Genomic DNA, 14,499 nt, shown 5'->3' with positions numbered 1-14,499 from the left:
ATTCAGGCATCTTAAATCCTGTTGCCTGTTATTGTGGGTTTTTTTCCTACTGTTTTATCTTCTTTTGTTACTTCAGTGGTTTTGTATGGTGTTGTGTGTATGTTGTGTGCCTTCAAGTTGTTTCCAACTTATGGCAACCCTAGGGTGAAGCTATCACAGGGGTTTCTTGGTAAAATTTGTTCAGGGGAAGTTTGCCACTGCCTTCCCTTGAGGCTAAGAACATATGACTTGCCCAAGGTCACCCATGGGTTTCATAGCCATACTAGGAATTCAACCCTGGTCTCCAGAACTGTATTCCACATTCAAGCCACTGTACCATGCCAGCTCTTTTTAATGCTGCTGTTACTGCATTCTAATACGATGATGGGGAGTACAAAAGTCAGCCAAATATATAAATAAAATATATTCACAGCTTGTGAATAAAAACAGAAATGGAAAAAGATCATGCCTTTAAGATCTGTTATAGCACATTGATTTTTATTTCTTCCATAACCTGACAGTGTTTATCTATTTTAACAACAACAAGCATTTTTTTAAATGAAGTCATAGCTGGGCAACAGAATTGAAAGAGAAAAGAAGGCACTATGCCAAACCCATCCTTAATAGATTAATAGTGCAGTCCTATCCCTGTCTATTCAGATTAAGGCCCATTCATTTCAACGGGTTATACCTGCAGTTAAATATGTAAACAAGTATTGCAAATATGATTATTCTGACAACACCTGTATTGGAAATCTTTGTACAAATTTCATATCCAAACCCAGGACAGTCAACTTTTTTAAAATACATATAAATTTGTACAATGATTTGTCAAATTCTTCAGCCATTTAAGATATAAGTAAATAATATCATAGATGAAATCAGTAGAGTTCAATTATGCATGCTGCACTCCACATTAGAGTTAACTTAGAAGTCTATTTTGTAAAAGATTTAACTGGAATGCAATAAAATTAATATTATACTACCAATTCCTGCTATTTATGCTTATATGCACATATACACTTGAATACACACACACACACACACACAGAGCCCATTCATTACCTTCTATTGTCTCAGACATCTTCTATAATAATTATGAATGAATAGTCTTCAGTCTGTGGTTTACTATTATATTTACATCCCAGCAGATAAGGCTAAATACTTTAGAAGTTTATTGACTTGAAAATGAGAAAAGTTTAGAAAAATAGAAGTAGAAATCATCAGTAATCCTAAATACATCATATTTTTAAGGACATTTTATTTTTACCTGGCAAAGTTTAATATATCAAATGTAAATTCAAAATAAGGGGTGGGGGGGATAAATTAAACAAAATACATAGGGCTACATAGTAAAAAGTAATTGTTAACCATCTTTACCTAAGGCCACTGTACCACAGTAAGATGTGGAATTCAGTGCATTTTAGCAGCTACACATTAAAATCTACTTACATTTTACTGAATTTATAAAAATAAGATTTTATTATACAGAGTAAGTAAAGATGTATTTCCAACTGCAGGGACTATGCTTGTGAGAAAGTATTCTTGTTCTTTTTTCCACTGATGATGTTCACAAACCTGGAAAACAAAGAAGAGTTAGAGATAATTTGACATTAGAGAAAGATGAAAAGTATTAAGGACTTACTTCATATGGGTAGTGCTAGAGAGGCTCAAACCTACCCCATCTCTTTTGATACAAGAGTTGATATAAACTCAGCCTCTGTGATCCTAATGTGGACACCATTAGGTGACAGTGATCAGGTCACATCGGCTAGCTTAGGCATCGCCCAGAGGATTTATGTTCTGAACATGTCGTGGAAAAGCCTAGCTATGAAACAATAGGATGGCTCCAGTTGAAGTAAACAATTCCATTTACCTGACACTGTAAGCTATCTGCTGCAAGACTATACCCATTTACACCCCCATGTCACACCTTTGGAAGACCCTACTTCAAAGTGTCACTTACTCATATCAAATCTGGACCATTTAGCCCCATCAAGTCTCTGGATTTTGCCACAGGGCAGAAAATCCCTATAAATTATTATACCTTTCCTGTGGTAATTGGATTAGCTTGGTTTGCAGACAGAAGTGCTGCTGGTCTTCTTTTTGCTAGATCCCTTTTTCACGTGCCAACTTCCAGTGGCCCGGGAGCGATCGAATTCCCTCTTTCCCCTGCTACAAGACATCCTCAAGAGGAGCTGCATCCACATAGGTTCAGTATCTCCATTTGAAGGCCTCATTCTGTTCCAGCCTAATACCTTTGTTTCTCAGGAGATTATCATATGGGAGGGACAGCGTCCTTCTCCCGTCCTGCTCCTGTCCTTAAACTCGGCTAATCATGCAATTGGGGATCACAAACCCCTGCGCTTCTGCCATCCTTCTCCCATGGGTAAAGTGTCACGGAGCTGTCCCTACACGCTTCTTCTGTGGGTAAAGTGTCATGGATCTATCATTTGATATTAACGGGAATTCCCACTGATACCAAATAACACTTTACTGACAGGAGAAGTACGCTGGAATGGCTCCATGACACTTTACCCATGGGAGAAGGACAGCAGAAGCGCAGGGTGTGTGTGATAATCTTTGGCCCCTGATCATGTGATTAGCTGAGTTTAAGGATGGGAGAAGGATGGCAGAAGGACACTGTCCCTTCCATGTGATAATCCCCTCAGTTCTTGTGTGCGCGTGCGAGTACCCTAGACTTATACACGAGTATATACAGTATTTGCAAAGAGTGTGTGTGGATTTCCCACCTTTAAAACAAAATCCAGTTCAGTGAGAATCTGTATCTGTGGTCTGTGTATACAGAGATGGTCCAAGGGCTGTGCAGCCCAGCTGATTATTGAGCTAATATTTAATTCTTCTATAGAGAGATATCTCCAATGTAAAGCTCCTGTCCTGGTTACATCTCACTTTATGAATACTACTAAGTGTTGAAATGACTGAAACATTTTACATGTATGCATGTGGGTGCACACACACACAGTCAATGCTAAAAATACTTGAGGCATTTTTTCATCGACCTTTGGAACAATGCTTTCTTCCCTTACTTATTTATTTTGACTTCATTTTTAAACTACCCTCTGTGATTTCCCTGTGTGGCTAATCTAATCTATTATATGGCATCCTGTGCCATTGATCCCATTCACAATACCTGGAAGAAGGGAATGACACCAAGGTTGTAGCTGTGCTGCAGAAATAATCCACGTTGATGCCATCTGTGGGTGTGGCAGACCACATTTCCCTTAGATGGGCATGACCTTGGTAACTCACACCTTACAGGACCCCCAACTGCATCTGACAGGCACCCATACCTCATTTACTATCAACTGCTTTCCATGTTAAAAGTGGCACAAAGCTGTGACAAAACTAAAGGCACTATAAAGATCCACCCATGCTACCAAAAAAAAGAAAGAAAGAAACAAAAAGAAAAGAAAAGAAAAAGCCACAAAGCCATCAACAAGACTATAGAAGGAGGCAGGGTGGAAACAAGGTTCTGTGGTCTCTGTTGAGCAGAGCAATGTACACTCGTGTCTAGCCAGTTTGCAGACTGGATTTACACTCCTCCAGTCCTGCCCACAAGTCAATAGGATAGCCCTAATAGGCAGGTTTTCCTGCCTTTCCCCAGAGCCTGGGAAACTGCACAGGTTTCTGCGAAGGAGAAGGTTCCATTAGTGAAAAACAACAACAGCCCTTACTTAGCCCTGCCTCCTTGTGACCTGTAAATGGTATTCCCTTGATAATCAGGGAACACCATTCTTTGGTCTCGCACTGGTATGATTGATGTTTCAGGCTTATCTTTAGCAAAGCTGGCTAAGCTATTTTTCAGATGTTATCGACTGTTTAAAACTATTTGAACTTTAGTATGAATGTAAGGTATTTTCCATTCTGCCTCCTTAATTCTAACATGTTCTCTTTGCTAAAAAGTAATATTCCTGTTGTTTTTACAGTTTAGGTAGAAGACTAAGTTTCTAAGTTAAAACAAAACCTCATTAAATCAATTTGAAGTGGTCAAGGGAATAAAACTGTACCTACAAGGAGCTCAAGCCAACTGTGCCATTCTCTTTTCAAAATACCAGTTGGTAGCAGAATGTCCCTTCAACATCCAAAATTAGCTTGACAAAATTAGATATTATCCTGAAGCTGAAAAATCTAGTAAATATTAACTGTACTTAATTTATTTAACACTGAGCCAGAGAACACCTGCTATTGTGAAAATTAATTCTACAGCTTTTCTGCTCTTAGGCATAAATTATAAACTTTGTTTCTTCTAAACACTAAATCACATACATAGTGTCCATGCAGATTTTAAGCTTCTTTTAGAATAAGGGGTGGCAGGATGGGCTGTACATGGTTTGTTCCTGTAGCTGCTGTGTGTACTGAGAACTGGCACTAGTAACTCTGCCAGGCCTTTTACTGACTCTCCACTTTGCAGACGTTTCAACACCTGGGTGCTGGCAGCCTGCATTTTCCAGGAGTTGTCCTTCATTTGTGAGTTTGGCTACAGCAACTACATTCCAGAACCAGATGGCTGCTATTACCCCATATAATTATTTGTAAAAGACTTATTTCTTTAACCAATTTACCATTCTCAGATGTCACATACAGTACAATATTGCTTAGATCAAACATTTTTGTTCTCCTCCCATGGTTAAAATATTATGAGGAACGGCTTACTTTATACAGCAAAAAAATAACTAACCATGAAAACTGATATAAAGTTTTAAATCAGGATGCAAGTCCTATTACAGCCTTAGAACCTTTGCAAGAGAGTAACCATTATTTTAATTATGGAGTATGTACCCCTCTCTACCTTTTGGACCACAAGTTCAAGCTAAAGGAAACAGTTTTGCAGATGGTATCAAGCAGCAGCTTGTGTAATTGCAATTCAGTGGACTCAATTGACAGTACTGATACTAACAGGACTGTTAAAAATCAAGCATTAACTTACTGTCTTGCACTAGTCTCTGTTTACTAGTCTGCTATTTCAACAAAGATACATTGATTCCAAGAGTTCATATTGGGGGGGAAATGAAAGTTTTAAATACTGAACAGCAAATACAATTCTTAAGACTTTTAAACTGCCACAAACTAATACACTATATTACAGTAAAATATAGTCATTCTAAAAATTCAGGATTTGTTTTATTATTTAAAGTATTCATATATCACCTCTCAAACCAGATGTGCTCACAACACAATAAACAAATAAAGACCAATTAAAATCCTACAAAGATAAAAATATTTTTTAAAAATGCATTAAAATAGCCTTTAAAGATTCCAAAGCCATTCTAAAAATATTCATGGAATCCAGCTTTAAAACAGTTAAAACAACAATTTCAAATACTGAATACCATGGGGAACAGCACTGTTCTGGCTGCCCACTGGAAGCTTAAAAGAGATGGGGTCAGCCTAACTTCATTGGGTAAGGAATTCCACAGTCAAGCTGCTGCTACAGAGACAACTCTGTTACATGTTCCCACCAACTTAACTTTATGAGGTTTTGGGACATACAACAGAGCATTAGCTAAAAATCTCTGATTTTTGGCAGGCTTATATGGGTGGAGACGGCCTCTCAGATATTCTGGCCCCAAGTCGTTTAGGACTTTTTAAGTCAACACCAGCACCTTGAATTCAGCTTGGAAACTGATTGGTGGTATATGGTCTCTAAAATGCACACCTGACATCAGTCTGGCTGCTGCATTTTACACACATCACAGGTGATAACTAAGGCATGAACCACTGTGGCCAAATATGCCTTCCTTTTAGAAAGGGCATAGCTGGTGCATCAGCTTCTTGGTATGGCATAATCTTCTTGCTCCTGTTCTCTATATGACATGCAGTGTATGTTGTTATATCCGAGGGCAAGTCTACATGTACATGTATTATTCGAATTGCTGCAGATTTTCACATATTTGCATCACCATTTAATTATCTTCACTTTTCTATGCAAATTCGCATCTATTCACCTTCCCTCTGCCAAAAATGCACATCCATGCAAATCCATGCAAAGAGGACAGACAGCGACAGATTCTATAATGCAGGTAAAAATGATGAATCCCTTTTCCACCCAAGTTTATGGAGTCCCTTTCCCACATACATACATACATACATACATACATAAATAAATAAATAAATAAATTCCTGCAGCTTGCATGTAGCCTGAAGTCAAGTTGCTTTGCTTGTCCTGTTTTATTTTCACCAGTCAACTCATCCTCACTCTATTCCTCTGTTCATAAAAATCAGATAAAATTAACCAATAAGCAATAACTTAGAACATTGATAAAAGTGTACTCGATTTTAACGATGAGTATTTTAATCAGATAGAAAAGAGAGTTGGGCTAATAAATTAATGTTTTTATGAAGGCCAGAAGAACAGATACAGTAGATGTACCCTTCAGCTATTTTCAACCTACAGGTCTATTTTGTCCGCCAGTAAAATCAGCCATTCTTTATACCTGTAAACAAATGATAAGCCAGTGATAATATTTCCATTACAAATTTTAAAAACTTACAAATTTGAAGAAAACCTATTGTTTCTGATGAAATGGGCAATATATAAATTAGTCCAATATATCAATTAGTCTCTAAGGTGCTGCTTGATCCTTCTCCTCCTCCTCTCATTTTCTTCCTATTAACAAATGATCTCATGAAAATGACATCTCTATTCACCAAGCTAACACCAGTTCCTAAAAAAACAGGAAATAATTTCTTACACTTATCTGGAACTGACTCCACTCCTTCACTTTCAGTATCACTTGGCAAAATCCATGGCTGGTGAGCAAGCTGATGTTGTTTCAGGAATTCATCCTGGTAGATAAAAGAATGGATGCAGCTAAGTCAGAAATTAAGGCTGCAATATTTAAATCAATTAACCAAACCTGTTACTCGAACAAAGATCTTCAAAACAAAACAGTAGGTCAGAGCCTTTCCTCTCTGCTCCACATTCCAGGACTAGGACACAGAACAATGGATACAAACTATAGGAAAAGAGATTCCACCTAAACATTAGGAAGAACTTCCTGATAGTAAGAACTATCAGTGGACAGTGGAATATGCTGGCTTAGTGTGGTGGAGTCTCCTTCTTTGGAGGCTGTTAAACAGAGACTGGCTGCCCATTTGTGAAGAGTATTTTCATTATGTTTTCCTGCATGGCAGGAGGTTGGACTGGATGGCCACTGTGGTCTCGTCTGTGTTTCTATGATTCTATGACACCTTCTCAAAGGCTGGATCAGAATTACAATGAAAACACAACCTCCACTATTATCACATGACCAGGGTGACCAGTTGTCCTCCTTTTCCAGGACATGTCTTATATTTCAACTGTCTGTCACTGAAAAAGTCCCAAATGTCTTCTATTTTGAGCATGACTAAGAAGCATGAATTTACATTTATATGAGTACTTTTAGTTTTTATCTGGTAATCCTCCATTTTTCTTGGTCCTATATTTGTGATGCCTTGTCCTCCTTTGTGGTTAGCACATCTGGTCACCCTGCACATGACTGTATTTTCATGGCTGTTAAAAAACAGACAGAAGAGAAAATAAGTTTTATAAAACTCAGCCACCACATCTAATTAAGTCAAAGCCATCCATCCTCCAAAATCTCATGGAATTTCCCCCCTCATATTTTCTTTTTTGTGTCCCTCTCTATGCTGTATTGTTCACACTTACACAAATGTAATATACATGCAAACACTGAAGCTTTTGGGGTGTTCTTCCTAGTTCTAGCCCTCAATTTTGGAAGAGCCAATTTCACAATGTAACTGAATATTGCATCACTCTGGAAAGTCATCCTACTTGCCACAGTCAATGGGAGAGTTGGCATTCTCTGGATTTGGATGAGTTGCCTATTCTGAGGTCAGCTGAATTCCAAATAGCCACAAGCTCTTAGTATCATGCATATGCCAAGTTATGTAAATTTAATCCAAAAACTCAGGAGACTAATCTTCTACAATTTATTTAATTGTTGCGGCAACTATTAAAAAGACCTGACAGATAGACAGGTTGATTCTGTGTAGAAAAGTAGCAAATAAATAAATCTTGATATACACTGAACAGATGTAAACTGTAATAAAGTCCAGACTTCTCATAGAAAAATAACTCCCTGTTTCTAAATTGCTTGCAGATCAGAAAGGGTATGATTTCACACAGAGGGCACTGTTGTAATTTTAATACTGATAAAATGATGACTTTCTGGACACTTTGTTTGGGCTGCTGTTGTTGTGAAAGAATTCAAACAAGTGAAACAAAGTAGACTAGCCAATTCCTTTGATTAAAAAGTACTCAATGAAAATGAGTACTGAATATTTTGAGAATTATGGGTCTCTCTTTGGTTCAACAAAAAGGCAGAAACGATGTTTAAATCTCCAATTTAAAATGTCTACCGGGCAATCTACCAGGCAAATTAGGTCATTCACTTAGATTAGGTATAAAATGTCCACCAGGCAAATCAGGTCATCCAGTTAGATTAGGTATAAATTAGCTGAACCTAGTTTCCATCACTTTCAGCAGGACAACATAGGTTATGACTTTAGCCTCACTTATTTCAATAGGTGAGCCCAGTTTAACTCACTTAATCTGAATCCAGTGTGTTATAAACCTAGGGGCTGTCTGCACAAGCCAAAAGGCCCGGCTTCCTCTCATGTCATCTAGATTAGACGATGCATGCCAGCCCACCCATCAAGATCAATCCTACCCATCCAGACATGGATCGTGAAGATCCAGCTTGACCCTGGGTTCAGAGTCTTTAGCCTGGGGTAATTAACTCCTGGTCATGCACAGAGTTTCTAAAAAACTCCATGGCAAAACTGGGCTGTTCAGACAGCCCCCCCCCCCACACACACACACCATGCTCCTTACCTTGCTGGCTGTTGATCCAATTGAAAATCTCCCCCAGTCACCACATCTGATGTGGAAATGGGGCACCTAGCCATGTGGATGCAGTTAGGCACCCTTTTTCTGCATTATACATGGAAAGGGGGGGGGGGGGGGGCTTCGCAGTCAGATTGATAGCTGGCAAGGTAAGGAGTGGCACACTGGTCCTAGATGCAGGGGCAGTGTAGGGACAGGTTTGTGAACACATGCCCATTCCTGCGCTGACCCAGGGACCAACTCAGCTCAACCTATGTTTTTCTGGCCCATCTGCTCAGGCCCATAGTGTGCAAAAGGCAAAATGCTGTGAGTAGGGCAAGGGAAGACACAGTAGCATCTTTCGGCTTAAATAGTAAAAGTAGATCAATATAGCAACCTTCAAAGGGTCAAATCAGCGAGCTTCATATTCTATTTAACAATTCTATGCAAATAAATCAAATAATGGGACTAACACAGCACCAATACTACATTCCACACTATACTTAGCAGTAATATTATTGTCAAACAAAATGGAGGAAGAGGTATCAGATGAAGTCACCATTGTCCGATAGGGGCAGGTGATATTATCCTGTTTCAACTCAGAAGCATATTGCAAAACACAGCTTCTCTGCTATGGCACTCACCAAGTGGAAGATCTCCCCACTGAGATTAGATGGATTTCCCAAAGCTGGATGTTGCCTTCATCAGCTGAATACCCATATGTTTATCCAGGCATTTTCCTAATTATTTTCTTAATTGTTGGCACTATCACTTATCCCTTTTTTAAATGAATGGGTTTAAATGGATTACTGTTTTACTTCTTTTTTGCTATTGGCTGTATTCACTTCTCAGATTTCAGAAGTGAAAAGTGATACAGAAATGCTCTGAAATAAACAAACAAACAAATGTTCTATAATATTGCAATCATTTATCATCCCCTTTCTTCTTCTGTATTCTGTTTCTTTGATTCTACATTCTGTTTGCACGTCTTTCTGTAAAATTGCTTTTATTTGCCTTGAGGAAGGACATGGTCTATTCAAACAAGTCAGCTAATGTACAAACTAAAATTTTTAGAATTTCTTTCCCTACTAGTGCCAAGGTGCACCATAAAGGGGAACAACAGCATAGGAGACTGATGTTCTTTTCTCCTATTGCTTCCTCAACATCAGGGTGCTAAGAATTATCACAGGTGCCAATAAATAATGCCTCAAAGAGATAAAGCTTATGTGGTATTCATTTGTCACGCTTCATAAAAGCATGGAAGGAAACATTAATGGCCTGAATGTCAGACTGATTTGTCTCAATTGGGACAATATATATATGAAAATCTAAAAACCTACATAAGTATAAGCATGTGAAGGGGAGGATTTAATGTCTTGATTTATTCATCGTGTAGCAATAATAAAACCATCTATCTATGTTATATTGCTTGTTTTGAATTTGAATTTAACTGGTAATGCAACACAACTGCAAGTTTGCTACAGCATTTTCTATGCCAGCAAAACTGTAGGCATGTGCATGAGAACTCAGATCATCAGGCAGCTTATAATTCCTTCAGACAAGACCACAAAACTAAAATCTTGGACTTTTAGCAAAGAAAAAGAAAGAAATACCTTCACAGCTATGCTAATCTTTGCCAAATTCTTCAAGAACCAACCTATGCCTATTTCTTTTTAAATGTCCCTTTATAATATAGTCTCTCCCATAAGGAAAAGAAGAGTTTCAAATAAATTATTGTATTAGAAATGGGATGTGGGGAGTGTGTTTTAGAAACCTAAATTGTTAGACCAAGACATTTCTATACTGCTTATCAGTGCACTTAAGCACTCCCTAAGCGGTTTACAAAGTGTAAGCTCATTGCCCCCAAAAATCTGGGTACTCATTTTAGCCACCTCAGAAGGATGCAAGCCTGAGTTGACCTTGGGCCCTTTCACTGGCATTGAACTCGCAACCTTATGGTTTGGGAGTGATTGGCTGCAGTACAGGCATCTAACCACTGTGCCACCAGGGTTAGACCAAGAAAAAAAAAAGTTCCATACCACAACACCAGTTGGCTGAAAATGTAGTACATTTTAAAATACTGATTCAAAAGTGAATTACATACTAACCTGTAATGGACCCATGGGTTGTTCAGGACACTTCTTTCCTGCTAATAGTTGCACATGACGTTTCACACATTCAAAATAAAGTACATCTCTACTGTATTGAAAAAAAAATTGTGATACGGTTGCAGCCCCCAAATCTAGAACTAATAGCTCAGGGCTCATGGGCTAGGATAAACCTGATATGAAATGATCACTTTGTGCCTACTTATGTGAAGTGCATTTATAGTACCAAAGGCCTGCTGAATCTCATGAAATTAATGCGAGGAACCTGAATCATGCAAAAAGCAGGCACAGGGATCCAGTTTGCCTTAAAGTATTTTTCCTCTTTCTCAATTTACATTTTATTGCTTATTTATTAAGAGATTTTGTTTATAAACACATTTCATTTTGTCCTAAAGTAAAACTGGTAACCTATTTCCAAAAAAAAAAGAAAAGAAAAGAAAAGAAAAAGAAAGAAAAGAAAAGAAAAGAAAAGAACTATTAATGCAGGGTAAAATCATAACAGACTTTCTATGAAGAAAGAACTGTAAATTTCAAGATAAAACACGAGACCAACAATCTTGAATGAAATTAAACAGGACTACAAAAAAGTAGGCTTTGGGTTCTGTGAGCATGTTGTCATAAATTAAATTATAATATCTATATAAATTCACTGACAGAATTATCTGTTAAGTTTTTGCTTTTAATTAATCTTATATAAGGTAATGTGGAACAATGCTTAATTGTAAATACCTAAACACAAATGGGAATTAAGCTTTATAGAGATTTTTTTAAAACTTACTTCAGACAAGCTGCTTCGTTGAGTGACATTTCCTAGAGCGTCTCCAGTTGTTTCAAGGAGCCCTGTGTGAGTGGTGACGGTCCTCCCAAGTTGGTTCTTTGATATCAAAGACCGGCTTCGTTGCATACTAATAATTCCTTCCTTGTTTCCTTGGTTGCTAGGGGAAAGAGGTCTTTGTAGTAAAGCATTTGGGGTTGCAGCCCTGTTTGCTGGATTTGGCAGCACAGAAGATCTGGTTGTCTGTGTACTGGGAGATTGAGGCCTACTGGTTGTGACACTGGAGACCTGTAGTCTATTGTTAATGGGTAATGGTGGTGATTTGTTTCTTTGAAGCTGAAGCTGAATATCTTTCCCAGTAAGAATTGGCACTTGAGGTCCTGCATCCTGGCTTGGTGTAACTTTAAAATTTCCTTGATGATCTAATGCAACTAAATTAGTTTGTGGGTTACTCATATTCCTTGACAGTCTTCCTTCTTCCCACAGTGCTAGGTCCTTTGCAATGTCTGCACACAGATACAAAAAAGCAAGATAACAGGGGTCGGAGAAAAGGGCATGTATCACCCTATATCACATATGACATATATTTATTCTACTCCAAGCTCATTTTTTCTCATTCTAGGATGTACAGTTTCTATCATGCTGCACTAAGTAAGCAGCTTCTAGTCCACTGGTTCTAGTCCACTGCTTCTAGTCTCACCAACATTTTTGGTGCTGGGAACTTTCTACAAGTGAACTTATTTTGAAACCCATATAAACAATCCAGCATGGGGAAAATTATGCATGAGATACCTTGGGTCTCTTTCTGGGAGAAAGGTGGCATAAACATTAAATAAATGAAATTAATTAATTAACTAATTAATTAACAGTGAAGAAAATTGTGTCTTTATTCAGCTTTTCTGAACACTGTCAGTTGCAGTATCAACATATGCTAAAATGTTCCCATAAATTTACAGCACTTTATAAATAAAGGTTAATAAGGTTAATAGAATCGCTATCCTAGAATCAACATATGTCAATACACTCCTAAGGGAAATTCTGAAAATTTACATTTATAGCCTGGAGAAATATCTTATAAAAGTTAATGCCATTCTACTCTGCATTCATCATGGAATAGCCTTGTTAGAGAAACATTTAACTTTTAATAATATTTTCAGCTATGTGAAAAAGTTCAGTTGCTCTGGGATCCAGGATTTACTGACCCAGGATATCTCACTATTGGCGGCATCCCATTAGGCCAAAAAGCTGTAGATAGAAGACGAAATTCTAAAACAGCAGGCATGTCTTAAAATTTCACTTTTGGTTATTGCTCCACTTAATCTCTGATAAATCAGTTGTTTGAAAACAAGATGTTCAAACATACAGTGCACCTGCGTCATACGTGGGTGCATTATACGCTGCTTTCAGCATATGCTCAAAGCAGCACCAGAAGAAGTGGAGCCATACGCTGGAAGAACAATTGCGTGCATGTGCTGCCACCGTCCCACGCTGCTGCGAGCACGAGCCCCATTACTTGTAATGGGGCTCGAGCATACGTGCTATTTCTTTTACGTGGGGAGGTCCGGAATGGATCCCCCACATAAAAGAAGGGTGCACTGTATTTTATTTTTGAAGGGTATGATATTTTTGAAGGGCATGCATATACTTATCAAGACTTTAAATGGCTTAATTTCTGAGCAAGCCTTAGCAAGACCTTAAACGGCTTAATTTCTGAGCAAGCCAGTATTTTGTTATTAGAAAGTCCCATAATGGTTTATACTATACATTGATTTAATAGGCATCTTTAATTTAATAAAAGTCAAGAATAGGAATTTCTTATTGTTTCTTTATTCTTGAAACAATCTAATTGAAAGAATGCCCTTATCAAAGGGCTTATTTTCACTATAAAATTTTAGTGATTTTTTTTTGGGGGGGGGGGAGGGAATCAATATGAATCATTTTGGAATTTGTAGAATATCTGTTGAAATCTTTTGTATTAATACATGAGAATGTGGATAACTTAACCCAAATGTGGAATGAGTTCTTTTACAATTAAAAACTGTGTTTTTGCAAAATGATTGAGCTAAGAGCAGAAGGTATGTTTGATATATGGTACGCAATCTATATGTCTCAATGAAATTCAGAAAACATTGTAATTTTGGCCCAAGTTCAGTTCTCTGCAAGAATATATTGATTCAGCCAATAAGCAAAGCATTTAAATCACTTCTCCACAGTTGATCTACAGATATTCCACTACAAAATTGTTGACATTCATTCAGGATAGAATACATTTGTCCATTTTCAATATCAATTTCCCTAATCCATACAAAAGTCTTAAGATAGAATGGTGCCATAACGATTAATCTAGCAAAATTTGATGTTTTGACTGTTTAAAGACAAAGGCTGAAATCCTGCACTGGCTGATGTACCTATGTCTCCTATAGCTATATCTCCCAATGCTTCCCCTCAAAACAATTCCCAAATATGGATATTTCCATTTTGGCGGAGAGGAGGGAATAAATGGAGACCCAGCCAGTTCTCTTCTTGTAGCTGGAGACACTATGATGGGTATCTGTCATAGCACATCCAGATTGAGGAAGAGAGCTGGATACATCTTTGTTCATATCCCCCTGCCCCCATTCTTTGACAATACAGAAATAGGTGTATTGGGGAGAGGAGAGGGGCTGTGCTACTGGAAATGTGGGGATTGGGGGGGGGCATAAAAGTGAATTCCAGTGCCAAAATGACCAATGACCTTTAGCACTGTAATAACGGGACAGGATGCCAACCACTATTATCAGCATTAT

At 37.9% G+C, this 14,499-nt stretch overlaps 1 protein-coding gene across 1 annotated transcript in view; it reads right to left on the bottom strand.

Annotated features, from left to right (window-relative positions):
• Positions 1-481: 481 nt before the first annotated feature.
• The window catches only part of LOC149317401 (uncharacterized protein C8orf34 homolog), a 116,498-nt gene continuing 102,480 nt past the window's right edge, over positions 482-14,499 (bottom strand). The window contains exons 12-14 of the mRNA XM_089517428.1: positions 11,717-12,219; positions 6,696-6,789; positions 482-1,557 (exon numbers count right to left, since the gene is read on the bottom strand). Coding sequence (XP_089373554.1) covers positions 1,550-1,557; positions 6,696-6,789; positions 11,717-12,219 — 605 coding nt within the window. The 3' untranslated portion in view covers positions 482-1,549. The remainder of the gene's footprint in view (positions 1,558-6,695; positions 6,790-11,716; positions 12,220-14,499) is intronic.

Source organism: Sceloporus occidentalis, unplaced genomic scaffold (genome assembly GCF_023333645.1).
Source record: "Sceloporus occidentalis isolate IW3139 unplaced genomic scaffold, rSceOcc1.0.p SCAF_3, whole genome shotgun sequence".
Classification (NCBI taxonomy): domain Eukaryota; kingdom Metazoa; phylum Chordata; class Lepidosauria; order Squamata; family Phrynosomatidae; genus Sceloporus; species Sceloporus occidentalis.
Note: the sequence above shows the minus strand (reverse complement) of the source record. Positions and strands in the feature narration are given on the sequence as shown.